Source organism: Scyliorhinus torazame, chromosome 21 (assembly GCF_047496885.1).
Source record: "Scyliorhinus torazame isolate Kashiwa2021f chromosome 21, sScyTor2.1, whole genome shotgun sequence".
Taxonomy (NCBI): Eukaryota; Metazoa; Chordata; class Chondrichthyes; order Carcharhiniformes; family Scyliorhinidae; genus Scyliorhinus; species Scyliorhinus torazame.
The window spans coordinates 45,500,570-45,521,267 of NC_092727.1; the positions used below are offsets into that span (position 1 = coordinate 45,500,570).

General features: G+C 47.9%; 1 protein-coding gene across 11 annotated transcripts in view; it reads right to left on the minus strand.

Annotated features, from left to right (window-relative positions):
- The window catches only part of pknox2 (pbx/knotted 1 homeobox 2), a 786,965-nt gene that overhangs the window by 77,176 nt on the left and 689,091 nt on the right, over window positions 1-20,698 (minus strand). For 10 of the 11 annotated variants that reach the window (XM_072486729.1, XM_072486735.1, XM_072486736.1 and 7 more), the window contains one exon: window positions 5,867-5,989. The exons of the other annotated variant lie outside the window; for it this stretch is intronic. In XM_072486729.1, coding sequence (XP_072342830.1) covers window positions 5,867-5,989 — 123 coding nt within the window. The remainder of the gene's footprint in view (window positions 1-5,866; window positions 5,990-20,698) is intronic. 11 annotated transcript variants of the gene reach the window in all.

Sequence of the window (20,698 nt, forward strand, 5' to 3'; positions counted from 1 at the left end):
TTATAACCCAAGAGGAGACTGAATCTACCCACCACATCACTAACAGTCAGAAACGTTCAGCTTGGATACAAATAGCAACACATCATCCACATAGAGCGTAATTTTACGTTGCTTTGCTCCACTGAATAGCGCAAATACTGAAAGATCATATTTAATTGCCTCCGCTAGGGGTTCAATAGCGATTGTGAACAATAATGGGGATAACAGGCAGCCCTGCTAAAGTCCCTCGCTAGAGACAAAAATGACCAGATCTTTAACCGCCTGGAAGAACTGCCACCAGATAAAGGGTGGGACCAACAAATTCAGTGAATCCTGGGTTTCCATAGATCCACAGAATCCCTACAGTGCAGAAGGAGGATATTCAGCCTATTGCATGTGCATGACCTTCTGAAAGAGCACCCTGCCTAGGCCCACTCCCCCACACTATCTCCATAACCCCATCAAACCTGCACATCTTCGGACACTAAGGAGTAATTTAGCATGGCCAATTCACCTAGCCTGCACATTTTTGGACTGTGGGAAGAAACCGGTGCACCCAGAGGAAACCCACGCAAACATGGGGAGAACGTGCAAACTCCACACAATGACCCAAGGCCAGAATTTTACCTGGGTCCCTGTCGCTGTGAGACAACAGTGCTAACTGCTGTGTCACCATGCCATCCTAGCGAGGGACATACAGCAGTGGATAAAGAGAAAAAGGAAGGCTTATGGCAGATATCGAGGGCTCGAAACAGCAGAAGCCCGAGAGGTCGTGAGAATGTGCAAGAGGGAATTTAAAATGGAAATCAGGAGAACTAAAAGTGGACATGGAAGGATACCAGCATCGCATAGTTCATCAAGGGTAAAAGGATAACTAGGGAAAGAGTAGGGCCCATTAAGGACCACAGTGGTAATTTGTGTCTGGAGCTGGAGGACATCGGCAGGGTTCTAAATGAATACTTTGTGTCGATGTTCACTACTGAAAGAGCCGATGTGGGTACAGAAATCAGGGAGAAGAAAGGTGATAAAGTTAAAGAAATTAACATAGACAGAGAGGAGGTTCGGAGTGCTCTGGCAGGCTTAAAAGTTGATAAATCTCTCGGGCCAGATGAAATGTATCCCAGGCTGTTGAGTGAGGCAAGGAAGGAAATAGCAGGGATGTTGGCAATCATTTTCAATTCCTCTCTGGCCACAGGAGATGTGCCGGAGAACTGGAGGATAGCCAATGTGGCACCATTATTCAAGAAGGGAGGAAGGGATAAACCAGGAAACTACAGGCTAGTCAGTCTAACCTCAGTGGTGGGAAACTATTGGAAGTAATTCTGCATTTGGAGAGGCAGGGATTAATCAAAAACAGTCAGCATGGTTTTGTTAAGGGGAAGTAATGTCTGACCAACTTGATTGAAGTTTTCGAAGAGGTAACCACATGTGTAGATGAGAGCAATGCATTTGACGTAGTCTACTTGGACTTCAGCAAGGCTTTTGATAATCTCCTTAAGGGGAAACACACTGAAATGAAGAACAGGTCACAGCCAAACTACAGCACGAGCCTTGAATGTAATGTATGACTTAATTTACCTATAATTTAAAAATAGTGCAATAACAAAAGGGAAATAATAATGAAGAATACAGGGCTGAAATTCCTTAATGATAAGCCAGAAAGTTCTAGATTCTCTCCCATCACAGGATGATTACAGATGAGGAAAGCTACTTGGCCCCTCTTCATTTATCCATCCAGACGGACAGTTCCCCCACCACCGATTGCAAATCCAGTCAGTAGCTTGTTAATGAAACCGCAAAGATGCATAAATACGGGCAGCACAGCGGGTAGCACTATTGCTTCATAGCTCCAGGGTCCCAGGTTTGATTCCCAGCTTGGGTCACTGTCTGTGCGGAGTCTGCACATTCTCCTCGTGTCTGCGTGGGTTTCCTCCGGGTGCTCCGGTTTCCTCCCACAAGTCCTGAAAGACGTGCTTTTAGGTAATTTGGACATTCTGCATTCTCCCTCTATGTACCCGAACAGGTGCTGGAATGTGGCAACTAGGGGCTTTTCACAGTAACTTCATTGCTGTGTTAATGTAAGCCTACTGGTGACAATAAAGATTATTATTATTATAAATTGGAAACAAATATTTTCGACAAATGTAATCTTCTCAGGGCTCATTGATGCAAATCAGACAAATGAGGAAAGTTTCCTGTGTGCGTGGTGTACACTGAAATGATAGCCATTTTTAAAAAGGAGTTTTAAATTATCTGTACATAATGCACAAGAAATAGTTTTACCTGACAATAAATCAAAAACATCACAAGTTACAATTCTTGTTACTCAGTCATCAACTTATTAAATATACTGGAACTGAAAGCAGTGGCTATGGAATTGATCAGAGCATCCAAAAAAGAACTGCGCAGAATCCTCATTCAGTGGCGAGTGAAGGGGTAAGGGTATCTTATCAATGCAGGGGAAAAAAAATTGATTGCTTTACACAAAGGACGATTGGAACATGGATTTCCCTCCTGATGCTCGAAGGGTCGGAGAATCGCCGGGGGCTGGCGTGAATCCCGCTCCCGCCGGTTGCCAAATTCTCCGGCACCGGATATTCGGCGGGGGCAGGAATCGTGCCGCGCCGGTTGGCGGGCCCCCCCCCCCCGCGATTCTCCGGCCCGAATGGGCCGAAGTCCCGCTGCTAAAATGCCTGTCCCACCGGCGTAGATTAAACCACCTACCTTACCGGCGTGACAAGGCAGCGTGGGCGGGCTCCGGGGTCCTGGGGGGGGCGCGGGGCGATCTGGCCCCGGGGGGGTGCCCCCACAGTGGCCTGGCCCGCGATCAGGGCCCACCGATCCGCGGGCGGGCCTGTGCCGTGGGGGCACTCTTTCCCTTCCGCCTTCGCCACGGTCTCCACCATGGTGGAGGCGGAAGAGACTCCCTCCACTGCGCATGCGCGGGAATGCCGTCAGCGGCCGCTAACGCTCCCGCGCATGCACCGCCCGGAGATGTCATTTCCGCGCCAGCTGGCGGGGCGCCAAAGGCCTTTTCCGCCAGCTGGCGGGGCGGAAATTCGTCCGGCGCGGGCCTAGCCCCTTAAGGTTAAGGCTCGGCCCCCAAAGATGCGGAGCATTCCGCACCTTTGGGGCGGCGTGATGCCCGACTGATTTGCACCGTTTTGGACGCCAGTCGGCGGACATCGCGCCGATACCGGAGAATTTCGCCCCATATATTTTTTCAGATTGGAAACAGATTGTCACTTGAAAAAGGGGGAAATCAAAAAATAAATATGGGGAACATGAAGGAGAAGTCGATCAGGTTAGGTGCTGACATGCAGGATAGCCAATATAGATACAATGGGCTGAATGGTCAGTTCCTGTGCTGTAACAGTACCCAGTTTAGTAATTTCATGTCCTGAAATAGAACCACAAAATGGAAAACAGATAAATAGGTTAAACGGCTGATTTCATCTGTTATGCTGTAAGATATTCAACGGAATGGTAATTTTCAGCTGAACAAACAGTACATTAGCTGTTATTTAGTCTCCCATTTGGGGACCAAAGGATAAGAAACGCTACCAAATGCTCATGATACATCTTCAACGTTGATTCTTCAAAATATTTTAGAAACTTCACAGATTGAGATAAAACATTGGTTGCAAAAGCCTCAAAAAGAGTGGCTTGCCCCATTGATAGAGGCACCAACAACAAACTATCCATTATATAGAAGCACCAAAAATCAATTATCATTATGTAGAGGTGCCAACAACCAACTTTCCATTAGACAGAGGTACCAACGACCACCTATCTATATTGCGGCACCAATAACCAGCTCTCCATTGATAGAGACTCCAAAGAGCAACTATCCATTAAACAGATGAACCAACGACCAACTATCAATTATACAATAATAATAATCTTTATTATTGTCACAAGCTTACATTAACATTTATATTATAGAGTCACCACGACCAGCTATCCATTAAACAGAGGTACCAGTGACCATAATAATAATATTAATCTTTATTAGTGTCACATGTAGGTTTACATTACCACTGCAATCAAGTTACTGTGAAAATTCCCTAGTCGCCACACTCAGCGCCTGTTCGGGCACAATGAGGGAGAATTCAGAATGTCCATTTCATCAAACAACCACGTCTTTCGGGACTTTTGGGAGGAAACCGGAGCACCTGGAGGAAACCCACACAGACACAGGGAGAATGTGCAGACTCGGCACAGACAGTGACGCAAACCGGGAATCGAACCCGGGTCCCTGGCGCTGTGTAGCAGCAGTGCTAACCACTGTGCTACCGTGCCGCCCTCCATTAGAAAGCAGCATCAATGACCTGCTCTCTCTTAGATAGAGATACCAAACGACCAGGTATCCACGAGGCAGAGGCACCAATGGGGTTTATCTCTGTGACTCTATTTAGAGACTGCTGAGGTAGATTAGGAAAAATATCTTTATGCAGAAGGATTAGAGCATGATCTATTCTGCCGCAGGGCATATTAAGAGCCAAGACCATTCCACCTTTTAAGAGAAAAGTTAAAATAGAAGATGGTATCAGGCTGTGTGCAAGGACAAGTGGGATTAGTTTTGACTTGGTCTTTTTAAGAGCTAGCACATATATCGAGCCAAACAACCCTATTTGGTGTTACAAACCTCTACAGCTCTATTGATAGAACGACACAGAAAACAGGCAACTGAGCACAACTGTTCTGCATGAGCCTCAGTGTGATTGCTCTCTCCTGTTCACTCCCATACTCTTGATAATTATCACTTCTTTCCCTGTTAAAGGGATCTGTGGACTCCGCAGAAGATTCCACATTCTTACCACCCTCTGTATAAAGATTATTTCCGAATAAGCTCTTTCATCTTTTGTGATTATCGTAAATTGCAATTAAAATTCCAAATGAAAGCCACAGATGTCACACACTGATATTCAATACTGCCAGACCTTTGCGTTGAAACGTCGTAGTGTGACATTAATGCTTTAGCATAAAAGTGCTTCGTTCATTATTTAAATTAGGGTGGTGACCAGTTCATTTTAAACAGGTTAATAACTTCATCTAAAATAGCGAACAGAGAAGTCCCATACAATATGCAAATTCAGTACTTACCAAAAACGCAAGTATGAATTCAACCCACTGAAAGCTAACTGAGTCTAACAATATGAATAAAGTCACTATATTTCTTGAATAATTATTAGCTCAATTTATTTTTAGTCTGGAGCTAAATTAAGATCTGCATTTGCATAGTTGGAGTTGAAAAGCAATAAACCCTCTTTATTTTGCCACCATCTTATATATCACTGTTTATTTTCTCATATTATCATCATCTTAAATCAGAATGAATATCCTCACCTCCTTCCACTACCCCAATGTGTTTGCCACTACCTGATTCACCCATGACAAAGCACCTCTATGCTTTTCACTTCTGGCACTCACTACTCTCCTGATAACGACAAATTTCTTTTGCTGAACTCAGTTATATCAGGTCTGACCGAGGCCACAATATTAATTTGTCCAATCGATGTGGAAGGAGCTCATTATTGTTGACCTTTATCAAGGCAAATATAACAAGTTCAAAATGTTTGACTGATTCACTTTCCATTCGTGCTTGTGATCCATTTTCACACAGAGTAGACATGGACAAGCAATCTGCCAACACTCCTTGCCAATTTATCATAGTCACTGTTTGCTAATCTTGAGAAAAATGCAGCCCGGGAAATTTGCTGACTGTAAAATAAAAGTGTTTTCAGTTGCACTCACATGGAATTGCTGCATTGGCAGCGTACTGAAATTAAAGCAAATGCATTGACGTTGTTTAATTTCACTCAAGAATCGCAGTACGTAACGCTCACCACCCAAATAGAGAATCGAACGTTAACTAGTCACTCACCACAAGATGCTGGAAGAGCCAGGAGCGCATGATGTTAGTGGCATGTTTGGGAAGCACACCACGTTTACTCTTTGACTTCTTGTCCTCTCCATCCAGTAGGAGAGAGGTCAGCTCCAGATTCACCTATATTTACGAAGAAAGAATGAAAAGGGACAAAGGCGCTTATTACATGAGCCAGATCCTGATGAGGCAAGTCCTCTCCTCCCACCCCCCCTCACCACTTGATCTCACCCTTCCAACATATTAACTGTCTATCACCTGCCACAGTTTGGACAGCTACTGGGGCAACGCTTTCCATAATGGGCATCATCCATTCATAATAATCTTTATTAGTGTCACTAGTAGGCTTACAGTAACACTTGTTCGGGTACACTGAGGGAGAATTCAGAATGTCCAAATTACCTAACAGCATGTCTTTCGGGACTTGTGGAGGAAACCAGAGCACCCGGAGGAAACCCATGCAGACACGGGAAGAATGTGCACGTGCCCAGGCCAGCTTTCACACAAGCAAATGGAGACTTAGGGCTGAATGTGTACTTGGCTGACCTGCCATGAACAAGCGGGTGGGTCCCAAAGTAATGGAGGTCTGGGTAGGTGGGATTCACCCACACGCGGCAGCGTGTCAACAGAGTTATGTGACTGATTTCAACCCTGCCAGAAGCCAAGCCTGATTGATCGGCTAGTTTCCAATCAGATGGGTTGCCTGCCAGTGAAGGCCGCAGGACAAGTTAAGTCTGCATCACGGGAGGCGAGGAGCATACCTGGTGTTGGGGAGAGGGTGATGGGTGACATGGGTTGATAAGTTGGGCTGCTGACGGCACAGGGTTGGGAAGAAAAATCCGTGGTCCCAAGTGATTGGGGCTCGAGAGGGAAGTGAGGGGGGGGGGGTGAGGGGGGGGAGAATCAGAGGCTCAGAGAACGGGGAGGGGGAGTTAGGTGTGGTGGGAGAGTTTGTTTTGAAGGCTACTCGACTAAGGTGAGGGCTGGTGGATGGTGCTTAATCACATGAGTTCCTCAGGCAGGCACTCCAGATCCAGGAGGTAGGTGTGAAGACACTCACCTCACTAGTTGCAAAGCAGCAGAGTTGCAGCAGGTACTATATAAATGCAAGTTTTTCTTCTCTTTCTTTCAGAATTGGGTGGTTGGGAGGTGTATTCGGGTTAGGAAGTTAGGATACTACCTTGCCCGTCCCACCACCTTAATCTCTGATCTCTAATTGAAGTTCTTAGTTTCATTGTCAAATTAGGAATGGCTATGTGCAATTAGCTCAGGCAGATTATGAAATGAATTGAGATTCAAATCTGGCACAGTTCGATGATGTGAGTCTCCCTCCTCTGTTATACAATATTAAATAAGGAGAAAACTCTAAAGGGGGTGCAGGAGCAGGGGGTATATGTGCATAGGTCATTGAAGGTGGCAGGACAGGCTGAGAGAGTGGATAATAAAGCTTTATCCGGGCTTCATAAACAGGGTATAGCGTACGAGCACAAGAAGTTTATATTGAGCTTCAGTTATAAAGATTGATTGGAAAGATTAGGACTGTTTTTCTTAGGAAAAAGAATGGCGAGAGTGGATTTGATGGAGTTATTGAAAATCATGAGGCGTCTGGACAGAGCAGATAGGGAGAAACTGTTCCACTTGTGAAAGGATTGAGAATGAGAGGGCACAGGTTTAAAGTAATTAGCAAAAGAAGCAGAAGTGATGTGAGGGAAGAAAAATGGTTTTGCAGAGCGTGGTTAGGATCTGGAAGGCATTGCCTGAGTGAGTGGTGGAAACAGGTTCAATTGAAGCATTCAAAAGGGAGTTGGACTGTTATCTGAAAAGGAAGAATGTGCAGGGCCATGGGGAGAAGGCGGGGGAATGATGCTAGATTATTTGCTCAAACGGAGAGCCGTTGCCAACACAAATGGTGACCTCCTGCGCTGTAACAATTCTGAAATTCTATTATCTGTAGATAAGAGGACCAATCCACCAGGATTGAACAGTAAGCTCCAGGACAGTGCTACAAGCAACAGCAAGAAAACCACATTAACATTAAACATTTTTTCAAAACTCTGCTTGAATATAGCATCATGGAATGGTTACAGCACAGGAGGAGATCATTCGGCCTCGTGTCTGTGTTGGCCCTCTGCAGCAACAATTCACCTTGTACCTTCCTTTTCCCTAAAGCCCCACCAAAGTTTCCTTTTCAGATAATAACCCAATTTCCTTTTGAAAACCTCAATTGACCTAGCCTCCACTAAACTCTCAGGCGGTGCATTCCAGATCCTAATCACTCGCTGCGTGAAAACATTTCCCCTCATGTCGACATTGTTTCTTTTGTCAATTATCTTAAATCGATGCCCTCTGGTTCTTGATCCATCCGCCAATGGGAATGATTTCCCCCGGTCCAGTCTGTCCAGACGCTTTATGATCTTGAACACCTCCATCAAATCTCAACCTTCTCTTCTCCAAGGAGATCAGTCACACACAAGTTATAAAAATCCGGGCGACAAAGTAAAATGGCCGATCGACAGTCAAACATCATCCAAGTTGGGTTACTGAGAGCCATTTTGATTGGGTGCGAGAAGCCAGTAGGGTGTGAGGGTGGATATGTTGTGGGGACTTTGCGGGGCTGTTTGGAGGCAAGAGGTCATGTCATGAAACCTCCAAGAGTGCGTCCAAACAGAGTAGACAACCCCAACTGCAGGTGTTCGATGTGAAATGAAACGAGACAGTTTCAATTCAGGCAGTGTTTCTCTGAGATTGTGACTGAGGCAAAACATACATTTAACTGTGTTATCCCCAACCACTGACATGGGGGCCTGAAATGGGAAAGTGTTCCATTTCCATCGGCCAACATCCCATACACAATGGGCATAAAATTCACAAAACGAATGAGCCAACTGTAATGTGTAAGTGGATCGGATATCAGTAGCAATGAAACAGAACGGCAGACAGAATCATGCAAATCAGAGTATCACATGCAGACTTGTAAAATTGAGATCAAGTCTTAATCTCACCCAGAGATGCCACAATAACAAACACTAATGGCTAAATTAAAAGCATCATTTCTAATCGAGTACATGTGGGGAATTTTAATTTCTTTCAGACACCACGATTCCAACTTCCTGAAAAATAACATTGAATCAGCACAGGCATGACGGTTACCATGGCAATGAGGAAACACAGACCTAGTGGCTGCATCACCTACAGCCACAGAAAATTCTTTGTGAACGACGTAATTTTGTCAGGACATGGAATGCTACATTGCTCTATATGCTGCATTTAACAGTACAGCTTGTTCAACTGTCAAGTAATAATCTACAATATAAAAACTAGATCATCGTGCTGTATTTGTCTCTACTCATCGATAGCAGTGAAAGCAGCCCCTCCAATGGCTGAGCTATTGAAGACTGTGAACAATTGAGGCATTCAGCAGGCTTATCCCTGGTCTGGGAGAAGAGTGACAACATTGCCATTGCAATGGTACCTCAGTATTTCTGGTCAAGGGAAGGAGAGTGGCGGCTGACACGGCAGACTCTTATTTATTGACTACAGCTCCGCCTTCAACACCATAATCCTAGCCAAGCTCATATCAAAGCTCTAAAACCTAGGACTTGGTTCCTCACTCTGCAACTGGATCCTCGACTTTCTGACCGTCATGATATCCACATTAGCATATCATGGTGCAATCACACACACTGATGGACAGGCAGTTGCACCAACCAACACACACACAACATCACAGCCAATCACCAGTGAGAGCACACACACTATAAAACAGGGAACACCACAGTTCCCGCTCATTCTACCAGGAGATAGCTCAGAGCACAGAGCTCACAGCGTGCCACTCAGACATACACCATGTGCTGAGTGCCTCACCAAGATAGTGAAAGGGCTGGGTCCACAGGTTAGCTGGTGAAGCACGAAACTCAGCTAGCAGTTATTAGTTGTTATTGTTTAAGACAATAAAACAGAGTTGTACCATCTACAACCGTGTTGGATCATTTGTGTATCGGAACACCCAACACGACATGATACCAGTAGTGGAAGCTAGCCAGCGACTGTGAGACCTACCTGCACCCTTTCAGAAATTTGCCATCCTGCTCCATGGACACCATCAGCCCGCCGCAGCCACTCCGAATCGCTGGAAATCTTGGCGTCAACTGGAAGCTGTTTAAACAGCGCTTCTAGCTCTTCCTAGAAGCCACAGACAGGGAGAATGCATCGGACACCAGGACGATTGCCCTCCTCCTCTCCACGGCGAGGCAACACGCCATCCACATCTACAACTCCCTGGCTTCGCGGAAGGCGAGGACAAGACAAAATACAAGACGCTGCTTCTAAAGTTCGAGGAACACTTCAGCGTGGAAGTTAATGAGAGCTTCGAGAGGTACCTCTTTCAGCAGCGCCTGCAGGGTAAGGATGGGCCTTTCCAATCTTATTTGACACACCTCCGTATCCTCGCGCAGTCCTGCAGCTATGAGGCCACCTCCGACTCCATGATTCGGGATCAGATAGTTTTTGGGGTCACCTCGGACACCCTACGCCAGCAGCTCCTCAAAATAAAGTGCCTCACCCTAGCGACTGCCATCGTGACCTGCGTTCTCCCCGAGAACGAGACCATCCGGTACTCCCAAATCCAGGCGGCCAAATCGGCATGGCAGGGGTCCTACGAGGCGGAGCAGGTCCAGTCGATCGAGTTCCTCCCGGCCCGCGGCCCGGACGAGGGCGGCCATTTTGCGCGCTTTCCGAGGCCTCCTGTGTTTGTACGCGCCAAAAGAGGGGACGTCGACGCAGAGGGACGGGATGCGCAGGCGCGCTCTATGCAGGACTGCACCACGCATGCGCGGTGGTGCAACGAGTGCCATGACGTCACGACATGCGGCAACTGTGGCTCCGCCCACTTAAAGCGGCAATGTCCGGCCAATGCGCGACAATGCCTCCGCTGTGGCAGGATGGGCCACTACGCTGCCTGCTGTCGAGCAGCTCAACCATCCAACTCTCAACAATTCTGCCAGCCTCGCAGGGACGTGTGGGCCATTCAGCCCCCATACACTGAGTCATATCCAGACAACATGCAGACCAGTGATACCGAAGACAGGGAACCCTTCCGCGTTGCGGTAATAAACAAGAACCGGATGTCCCCAAGTCGGAACCACCAGCCGCTACCAGTGCACAGCATTGATACGGGCGATGAGTGGTGTGCCACCCTAATGGTCAACCGATCACCGATCACATTTCACTTGGACACTGGTGCCTCCGCCTATCCCCTTGCATGGTCAGCCTTCCAGACGTTGAAGGTTAAACCACCGATTCTGCCATCCCACTGTCAGCTGGTTGATTATAACGGAAACGTTATCCTGGCCACGGGGTCCTGCCAGTTTGAGGTCACACACAACTCACATAAAGCCACATTGTTTTTTGAAATAGTTGGATCCTCGAAGGACTCTCGGTTAGGTGCACAGGTGTGCAAGATCCTCCACCTCGTTCAGCGGGTACACACTCTGTCTCCAGAAGGCTCGTCCGATTTCCCAGATGCAGACTTTAGGGTGCAGCTCCACTCACACCTCGCCCACAACCAGGAGGTTTTCGAGGGCATGGGCACACTGCCCTACACTTACAGAATACGGCTCAAACCGGACGCCACCCCGGTCATTCACGCACCTCGTAGAGTCCCAGCACCACTCAAGGACCGCCTCAAGCAGCAGCTGCAGGACCTGCAGGACCAAGGAGTGCTTTCCCGGGTCACAGAGCCAACGCCATGGGTCAGCTCCATGGTGTGCGTCAAGAAGCCCTCCGGCGAGCTCCGGATCTGCATCGACCCAAAAGATCTGAACAACAACATTATGAGGGAACACTACCCTATACCAAATGAGAAGAAATCACGAGCGAAATTGATCGGGCAAAAATATTCACCAAGCTTGATGCCTCAAAGGGTTTTTGGCAGATTCAACTGAATCAGTCTAGCAGGAAGCTGTGCACTTTCAACACTCCCTTTGGCAGATACTGCTACAATAGGATGCCGTTTGGCATCATCTCGGCCTCCGAGGTGTTCCATCGCATCATGGAACAGATGATGGCGGGCATCGAAGGGGTTCGCGTCTACTTGACGAGGTTATCATCTGGTCCACCACACCACAGGAGCACATCAGTCATCTCCAGCGTGTCTTTGCACGGATACGAGATCAGGGCCTGCGCCTCAACCGAGCCAAGTGCTCTTTTGGCCAGACTGAGCTAAAGTTTTTGGGGGACCACATCTCCTGGTCAGGGGTGCGGCCGGATGCCGACAAAGTGGCAGCCATCGCAGCCATGCAGCAGCCAGCAGACAAGAAGGCAGTGCTGCACTTTCTCGGGATGGTCAACTTCCTGGGGAAATTTATTCCTAACCTTGCCTCGCACACAACGGCTCTTCGCCACCTGGTCAAAAAGACAACGGAATTCCAGTGGCTGCCCGCACACCAGAGTGAATGGGAGGAGCTCAAGGACAAGCTCACCACCGCCCCGGTACTGGCGTTTTTCGATACCACTCGGGATACAAAGATCTCAACTGACGCCAGCCAGTCCGGCATTGGGGCAGTACTCCTGCAACGTGACGACACCGCATCATGGGCCCCGGTCGCCTATGCCTCGCGGGCCATGACCCCCGCAGAACAGCGCTATGCGCAGATTGAAAAGGAGTGCCTGGGTTTGTTGACCGGCATCGACAAATTCCACGATTATGTGTATGGTCTTCCGCAGTTTACTGTGGAGACCGACCATCCTTGTCAGCATCATTCAGAAGGACCTCAACGATATGACCCCTCGCCTCCAGCGCATTCTGCTCAAGCTCCGGAGGTACGTCTTCCAACTTGTCTACACCCCGGGGAAGGACCTCATCATCGCGGATGCTCTGTCTAGGGCGGTGAACACACCGCCCGAATCGGAGGGGTTCGTTTGTCAGGTCGACGCACAAGTAGCCTTCACTTCGGCCAATCTGCCGGCCACTGACGCACGTCTGGCCCACATTCGCCGTGAGACTGCGGCTGACCCCCTTCTACAGCGTGTAATGCGCCACATGACGGAAGGGTGGCTCAAGGGGCAGTGCCCACAATTCTACAATGTCCGGGACGACTTGGCCGTCATTGATGGTGTCCTTTTGAAGTTGGACCGGATTGTGATCCCACACAGCATGCACCGACTTGAACTCGAACAACTGCACGAAGGCCATCTCGGAGTTGAAAAGTGCAGGCGGAGGGCCCGAGCAGCTGTGTACTGGCCGGGCATCAGCAACGACATTGCCTGCATGGTGCTCAACTGCCCCACCTGCCAAAGGTTTCAGCCGGTGCAACCCCCTGTGACACTTCAGCCCCATGAGTTGGTCACGTCCCCCTGGGCGAAGGTGGGCGTGGACCTCTTTCATGCGCTCGGCAGGGACTACATCACTCTGATTGACTACTTCTCAAATTATCCGGAGGTCATACGCCTGCACGACATGACATCATCAGCTGTCATCCGGGCATGCAAAGAAACCTTCGCTCGCTATGGAATTCCGCTCACCGTCATGTCTGACAACGGGCCTTGTTTTGCGAGCCAAGAATGGTCTTCCATTCTTCCACTTCATACAACTTCATGCACGTGACGTCCAGTCCCTTGCATCCTCAGTCCAATGGCAAGGCGGAAAAGGGCGTCCACATCGTGAAGCGGTTCCTCTGCAAGGCTGCTGATGCCGGATCTGACTTCAGTTTAGCCCTGCTAGCCTATCGCTCGGCCCCACTGTCCATGGGCTTCTCGCTAGCCCAGCTGTTGATGGGTCGCACCCTCAGGACCACTGTGCCGTCCATTCATGTTCCTGAACCAGACCATGCTCCAGTACTACGAAGGATGCAACAACAGCGTGCTCAGCAGAAGGTGGCACATGACGCTCGGGCAACTGATCTTCCTGCCCTGGCGCCTGGAGACAATGTCCGCATACACCTACCGGAGGGGGGCTGGTCGGCAACCACCAAGGTTCTCCGCTGCGTGGCTCCCCGCTCATTCCTGATTCACATGCCTGATGGCTCCATTCGCCGACACAATCGGCGGGCTCTTCATCTGGCTCCGCGCTCGCTAAGAGATCATGCACCGGTGCCACGCCCTCCTGTTGTCCCTGATGTCGACTTCGTTGAGCTTCCTGCCACTATGCCTATTCCTCTCTCGCCCGTGGCCAGGCCCATTCCTCAGCCGGTGGATCCTGACTCACCCTTGAGGCGGTCAACCCAAATTCGGCGCCCACCTGATAGACTTGACTTATGAGCCTGCTAGCACATTGGACTCACTGAATTGTTTTACAGTACTGTTAACGTGTTTCTTTCTTGTCGTTCCAGAAGTTCTCTCTCGTCGTTTGCTGATTGCATTTGTTTTGTTATTGGTACAACCTCGTTGCTCTGTTGCACCTGACACCTTCCTCTGTATATAGTTTAGCCTCATGTACATGTTGTAAATATTGCACACACATACTCAGATGCACTCAGTACACACTTATATTTGTTAGCATGTAGGCACATATCCTTGTGAAAAGGGGAGGATGTCATGATATCCACATTAGCATATCATGGTGCAATCACACACCCACTGATGGGCAGGTAGTTGGACCAACCAACACACACACACATCACAGCCAATCACTAATGTGAGCACACGCACTATAAAACAGGGAACACCACAGTTCCCGCTCATTCTACCAGGAGATAGCTCAGAGCACAGAGCTCACAACGTGCCACTCAGACATCCACCATGTGCTGAGTGCCTCACCAAGATAGTGAAAGGGCTGCGTCCACAGGCTAGCTGGTGAAGCACGAACCTCAGCCAGCAGTTATTAGTTGTTATTGTTTAAGACAATAAAACAGAGTTGTACCACTGTGTTGGATCATTTGTGTATCAGAACACCCAACACGACATAACCCACAGACCAGAATCAGTAAGAATAAACAACAACACCTCCTCCACAATAGTCCTCAATACTGAGGCCCCACAAGGCTGCATACTTAGCCCCCTACTATACTCCCTGTACACACGACTGCGTGGCAAAATTTGGTTCCAACTCCATCTACAAGTTTGCTGATGATACAACCATAATGGGCCGGATCTCAAATAATGATGAGTCAGAATACAGGAGGGTAATTGAGAACCTAGTGGAGTGGTGCAGCGACAACAATCTATCCCTCAATGCCAGCAAAATGAAAGAGCTGGTCATTGACTACAGGAAACAAAGTACTGTACACACCACTGTCCGCATCAACGGGGCCGAGGTGGAGATGGTTAGCAGCTTCAAATTCATAGGTCTACACATCACCAAAAATCTGTCCTGGTCCACCCACGTTGACGCTACCACCAAGAAAGCACAACAACGCCTGTACTTCCTCAGGAAACTAAGGAAATTCGGCAGGTCCACATTAACTCTTACCAACTTTTACAGATGCACCATAGAAAACATCCTGGTACAGCAACTGCTTGGCCCAAGACTGCAAGAAACTTCAGAGAGTCGTGAACACAGCCCAGTTCATCACATGAACCTGCCTCCCATTCATTGACTCCATATACACCTCCCGCTGCCTGGGGAAAGCGGGCAGCATAATCAAAGACCCTTCCCACCTGGCTTACTCACTCTTCCAACTTCTTCCATCAGGCAGGCGATACAAAAGTCTGAGAACACGCATGAACACACTCAAGAACAGCTTCTTCCCCACTGTTACCAGACTCCTAAACGGCCCTCTTATGGACTGACCTGATTAACATTACACCACTGTATGCTCCACCCGATGCTGATGTTTATGTAGTTATATTGTGTACCTTGTGTTGCCTATTATGTATTTTCTTCTCATATACTTAATGATCTGTTGAGCTGCTCGCAAAATGGATCGTATGATCCCAACATGTCATTGCCCTGTTATATACTGAACCAAACTTATCTACATGTTATCCGCTGCACAATCGATATCACTCCAATCACATGCACAGAAACGTAACACCTCTAACGTGATACAACAAAGCCTTTACAACAAAGGCTTTACTTTTACTGACATTTCAGCAACCATAGATCTTAATTTTAAAACCCCATGAAGTGTATAACCTTGGATGTCATGGCAGTGCTGGTGAGATACTGCATTGTGAAAGTGCCACATTGTAGATGAAACATAAAAACAAATGCCCCATCTTCTCTTTCAGATGGGATGTAAAATATCCCACAGCACTATTCAAATAACAGAGAGTTTATCCAGTGCTGTGGCCTACATTCCTTTCCCATTAGTTATAGAAAAAGATTAACTGGCCATTCATTTAATTTAGTACATAATAACAATGACCACGTTTCAAAAAGGTAAATATTTGGTTCAATGCGCTGTGGGAGGTCTGAGGATGTGATCAGGTGCTGTAGATGTGCTGGTATAAATGTTAAAATAAAACACACACACACACACCAGTGGCAAGAACCTAATCAAAAGTTGAGGATGACTCCCAGTGTCCCCATCGTAGTAGCCATTTTAATTGCGTTGAGTGGAGATAATGGTACTGTATGCTGTACCCCAGCTACACACGGAGTGAAATGTCTGAGGCTCAGCATCACAGGGAACCATACAAGGGATGCAGGCTGAAGCATTTACAACCAATATTAAATATCAAACAACAAGGAGTTATATGATATGCTGTGTATGTGTATACACAATACAGGCTATACATTGTAATTCAAAAATTGATTAATTTCCTTCATAATTGGCACTTGAGATAAAATGATTGAATTAACTAAGGGGACTGTGTATAATATATTAAAAGGCTTGCATGTTTTATACACTTCCCGCACGTATCACAATTAAGTCCCAAACCATTTCCTCTTTCTCACTTTTTCGATAGTTTTGTCACAAATCAATGCATCCTCCAACTTGCCTGCTGAGCAATGCCAGAGGAGATCTGCGTACATCTATTTTGTGTATGTATAGATTCTGCTAAATAATTATTTATTATAACATACAGCATGGAACAAATACGGTTCTTAATTTCCAATAGTTACACCTATTAGGACAAGATAACCACTCAGCAATAGGAATGACAGAGTGTGGTAATACCAGGTATTGCAGTACCTGAGAGGTGGATGTCCATTGGCTAGACCTAGGAGTCTACCATTGGCTAACGTACATAGCTCTGAGTGGCGGAGTATAAGAACCAATGCCGTCCCAGCAGCCTTCACTTTCTGTATCGAAGCTGCTGGGTACAGTTATAGCTGATGAAAGGCGATTAGTTATGACTCACCTTGTCTTGAGAGTAATTGATCGTGCATCACAGAGCATGTACAGCACTGACTAATCAGCCCACTTTGGTCTGTAGCAGCCTCAGGTGTGCCTCTTCGCACCTTCATCGAAACCTATCAGTGTATCCTTTGCTTCCTTTCTTTCTACCTTCCTCTTAAATGATTCTATCTACTCAACTGCTCCAAGCATTCTCTGGGCAAGGAAGCTTCTCCTGAATTCTCTGTTGGAATTCTAAGAGACTATTTTACATTTATGGCCCTAGGTTTAGTGAGGCCTTAATCTCTACATTTAGCCCATCAAAATCTTTTATAATCTTAAAGAAACTCTATCAGGTCATCTCAGACTTTATCTCTCTCAATAAAAGAGCCACAGCCATGTCAATCAATCCTGGTAGATATAATCTTTCAGTTCTGGCATCATCCTTGTAAATCTTTGTTGCACCGACATCTAGTGCCCCTATATCTTCTGTAATATGGAGATAAGAATTGTGCACTGTAAATGTGGTCTAACCACGATTCTATACAAGTCTGACTTAACTAAGTGGCTTTTCAATGCATTCTCTCTCTCTCTCGATGAACCCCCGTCCTTGGTTACTATCTTTTTTATGGCCTGCATTGCTACTTTTTTTTAAATTTAGAGTACCCAATTCATTTTTTCCAATTAAGGGGCAATTTAGCGAGGCCAATCCACCTAGCTTGCACATTTTTTGGGTTGTGGGGGCGAAACCCACGCAAACACGGGGAGAATGTGCAAACTCCACACGGATAGTGGCCCAGAGCCGGGATCGAACCTGGGACCTTGGCGCCGTGAGGCAGCAGTGCTAACCCACTGCGCCACTGCATTGCTACTTTTAACAATTTATGTGTATGCAACCTAAGATTCCCTTGTTCTCCTGCTCTACATAGAATTATTCTCCGTAGAGTATATGGCCTCCCAATTCTCCCTACCAGAATTAAGTATCTATATTGAAATGCATTTACCGACTTCTGGTGGTCTGATTTTTGGACCTTTTTCCCCAACTTCTTTGTACTTTTGAGCGCTGGATCTGAAGGCATAGGCACTCAGGCACTGACTCCAGATATAGGTGTATGGAATTAAGGAGCAGAAAGGATCGCAAACAGTTGAAGAAGTGGGCAAACAAGGGCAGTGTAGAAGCAGCTGCTAAAGACAATATGGCCGATGTCCGGACCCCGTGCAGACAGCCCAGCCAACAAAGGAGCATTTGCTGAAGGTCATCCAAGAAGGCTTCACCGTGCTGAAATGGGACAGTTTAGACGCGATTCAGAAATCAATCGAGCGCCTGGAGCACAAGCTGGATGCCCAGGATCGGACGATCCAGAAGCTGGTAAAGGTGCTGGAGGAGCAGGAGGATCACCAAACGGTGGTGGAGGTGGAGATGGAGAGGCTGAAAGACCAACAAATAAGGCTGTCATGATATTCAAACACACACATCATGATGGACACACTAACAGGCAAATCAGAGTACACAACACCACAACCAATCACAGACAAGAACACCAACCACATAAAAAGCACGAGCACGACACCTGGTGGTCAGTAGGTCTGGGGAGAAGGGAACAAGAAAGAGCTGTTAAAACATCACAAGCAGGGAACCCCCACGTGCAGAGTGCAAAGACCAAACTGTAAATAGTAAGTTTAAATAAAATAGCGTTGTACCATATGCAACCGTGTTGGCTCATCTGTGTGTCAGAACACCCAACACCACATGGTACAGGAGTGGATCGATACCTGCCTACTAACCTGCCATTCTGGACATGGACCACACCGACAAACCGCAGCCGATGCAAGTCGCGGGGAACCTAGGTACCAACTGGAAGCTCTACAGGCAGCGATTTGACCTGTACATCCGTGCCACCGAAAAACAGAATGCCTCGGATGACACGAAGATTGCAATGCTCCTCTTCTACGCAGGTCGGCACGCCACCGACGTCTTCAACTCACTGGTGTTCGAAGAAGGCGAAAACCAAGCCAAATATGACACGGTCATCCTCAAACTGGACCAGCACTTTCAAGTTGAAGTAAATGAAAGTTTTGAAAGATACCTCTTTCAGCAACGCCTGCAAGGTAAGGAGGAGCTTTTTCAACCCTTCTTGACGCACCTCCGGATTCTAGCGCAGTCCTGCGGTTACGGCACCACCACAGAGTCCATGATCAGGGACCAGATTGTTTTTGGCGTTGCCTCTAGTGGCCTACGCCAGCAGCTTCTTAAAATGAAAAGCCTCACCTTAGCGTCTGCTGTGGAAGCCTGTGTCCTCCACGAAAATGCTACCTGCCGTTTTGCCCGATTTCAGGCGTCCGAGTTGGCACGGAGGGGGTCCCCAGCCGTCGAATCGGCAAGCCATGCTGCCCACGACGTCGAACGCATCCAGGCCGTCGATTACTTCCCGACCCACGGCCCGGACGACAGCGGCCGCTTCCCGCGCTTTTCGCGGTCTCCCGCGCAGGTGCGCGCCAAAAATAACGGCCACAACAAGGGACGCACTGCGCAGGCGCGCCCACCGCAAGATCGCACTGCGCATGCGCAGTGGCGCAACGAACGCCGTGACGTCATGACGTGCAGCAATTGTGGAGCTCTACATTTAAAAGGGCAATGTCCTGCAAAAAACCGACAGTGCCTCAGATGTGGCAAGATGGGCCACTACGCAGCCCACTGTCGTTCGGCTCAACCCATGGATCCGACGCATCCTCGACAATCTCGCAGACAAGTCAGGACCGTCCAGCCCACGCATCAAGACTTCCAGTTAAGTGATGCAGATGACCAGGATGCCTTCCGCGTTTCTGTCATTGATGTCAACAAGGTCAATGCCATCAATCCAGCCGATGAGTGGTGTGCCACCCTGACGGTCAACCGATCGCGCGTCGCCTTCCGTCTGGACATTGGCGCATCCGCCAACCTGATTGCTTACTCTGCAGTCCAGGCCATGAAGGTCAAACCACCCATCACGCCATCCCGGCTCAAGATGGTTGACTATAACGGGAACGTCATCCCGTCCATAGGATCTTGCCAGCTACAGGTGACTCACAAGATGTACACGGCCACACTCCCCTTCGAAGTTGTCGGCTCATCAAAGGACTCGTTACTGGGCGCACAGGCGTGTAAGGTCTTTCACCTGGTACAGCGCATTATGTCTCTCTCTCCAGATGAGATATCCGACTTCCCGGATGCTGAGTTCCACGCAAATCTCCATTCCCTCCTTGCTCACAACCAGGAAGTTTTTGAAGGCATGGGGACATTGCCATACACGTACAAGATTCGACTCAGACCGGACGCCATCCCTGTCGTTCACGCACCTCGCAGGGTTCCTGCGCCACTCAAAAACCGCCTCAAGGCACAACTGCAGATTCTTCAGGACCAAGGGGTCCTATCCAGGGTCACGGAGCCCACGCCATGGGTCAGCTCCATGGTCTGTGTAAAGAAGCCCTCTGGCGAGCTCCGTATATGTATAGATCCTAAAGATCTGAATAACAACATCATGCGGGAACACTATCCCATCCCGAAACGAGAAGACCTCACCAGCGAGATGGCGCGAGCCAAAATATTCACTAAATTGGATGCGTCCAAAGGTTT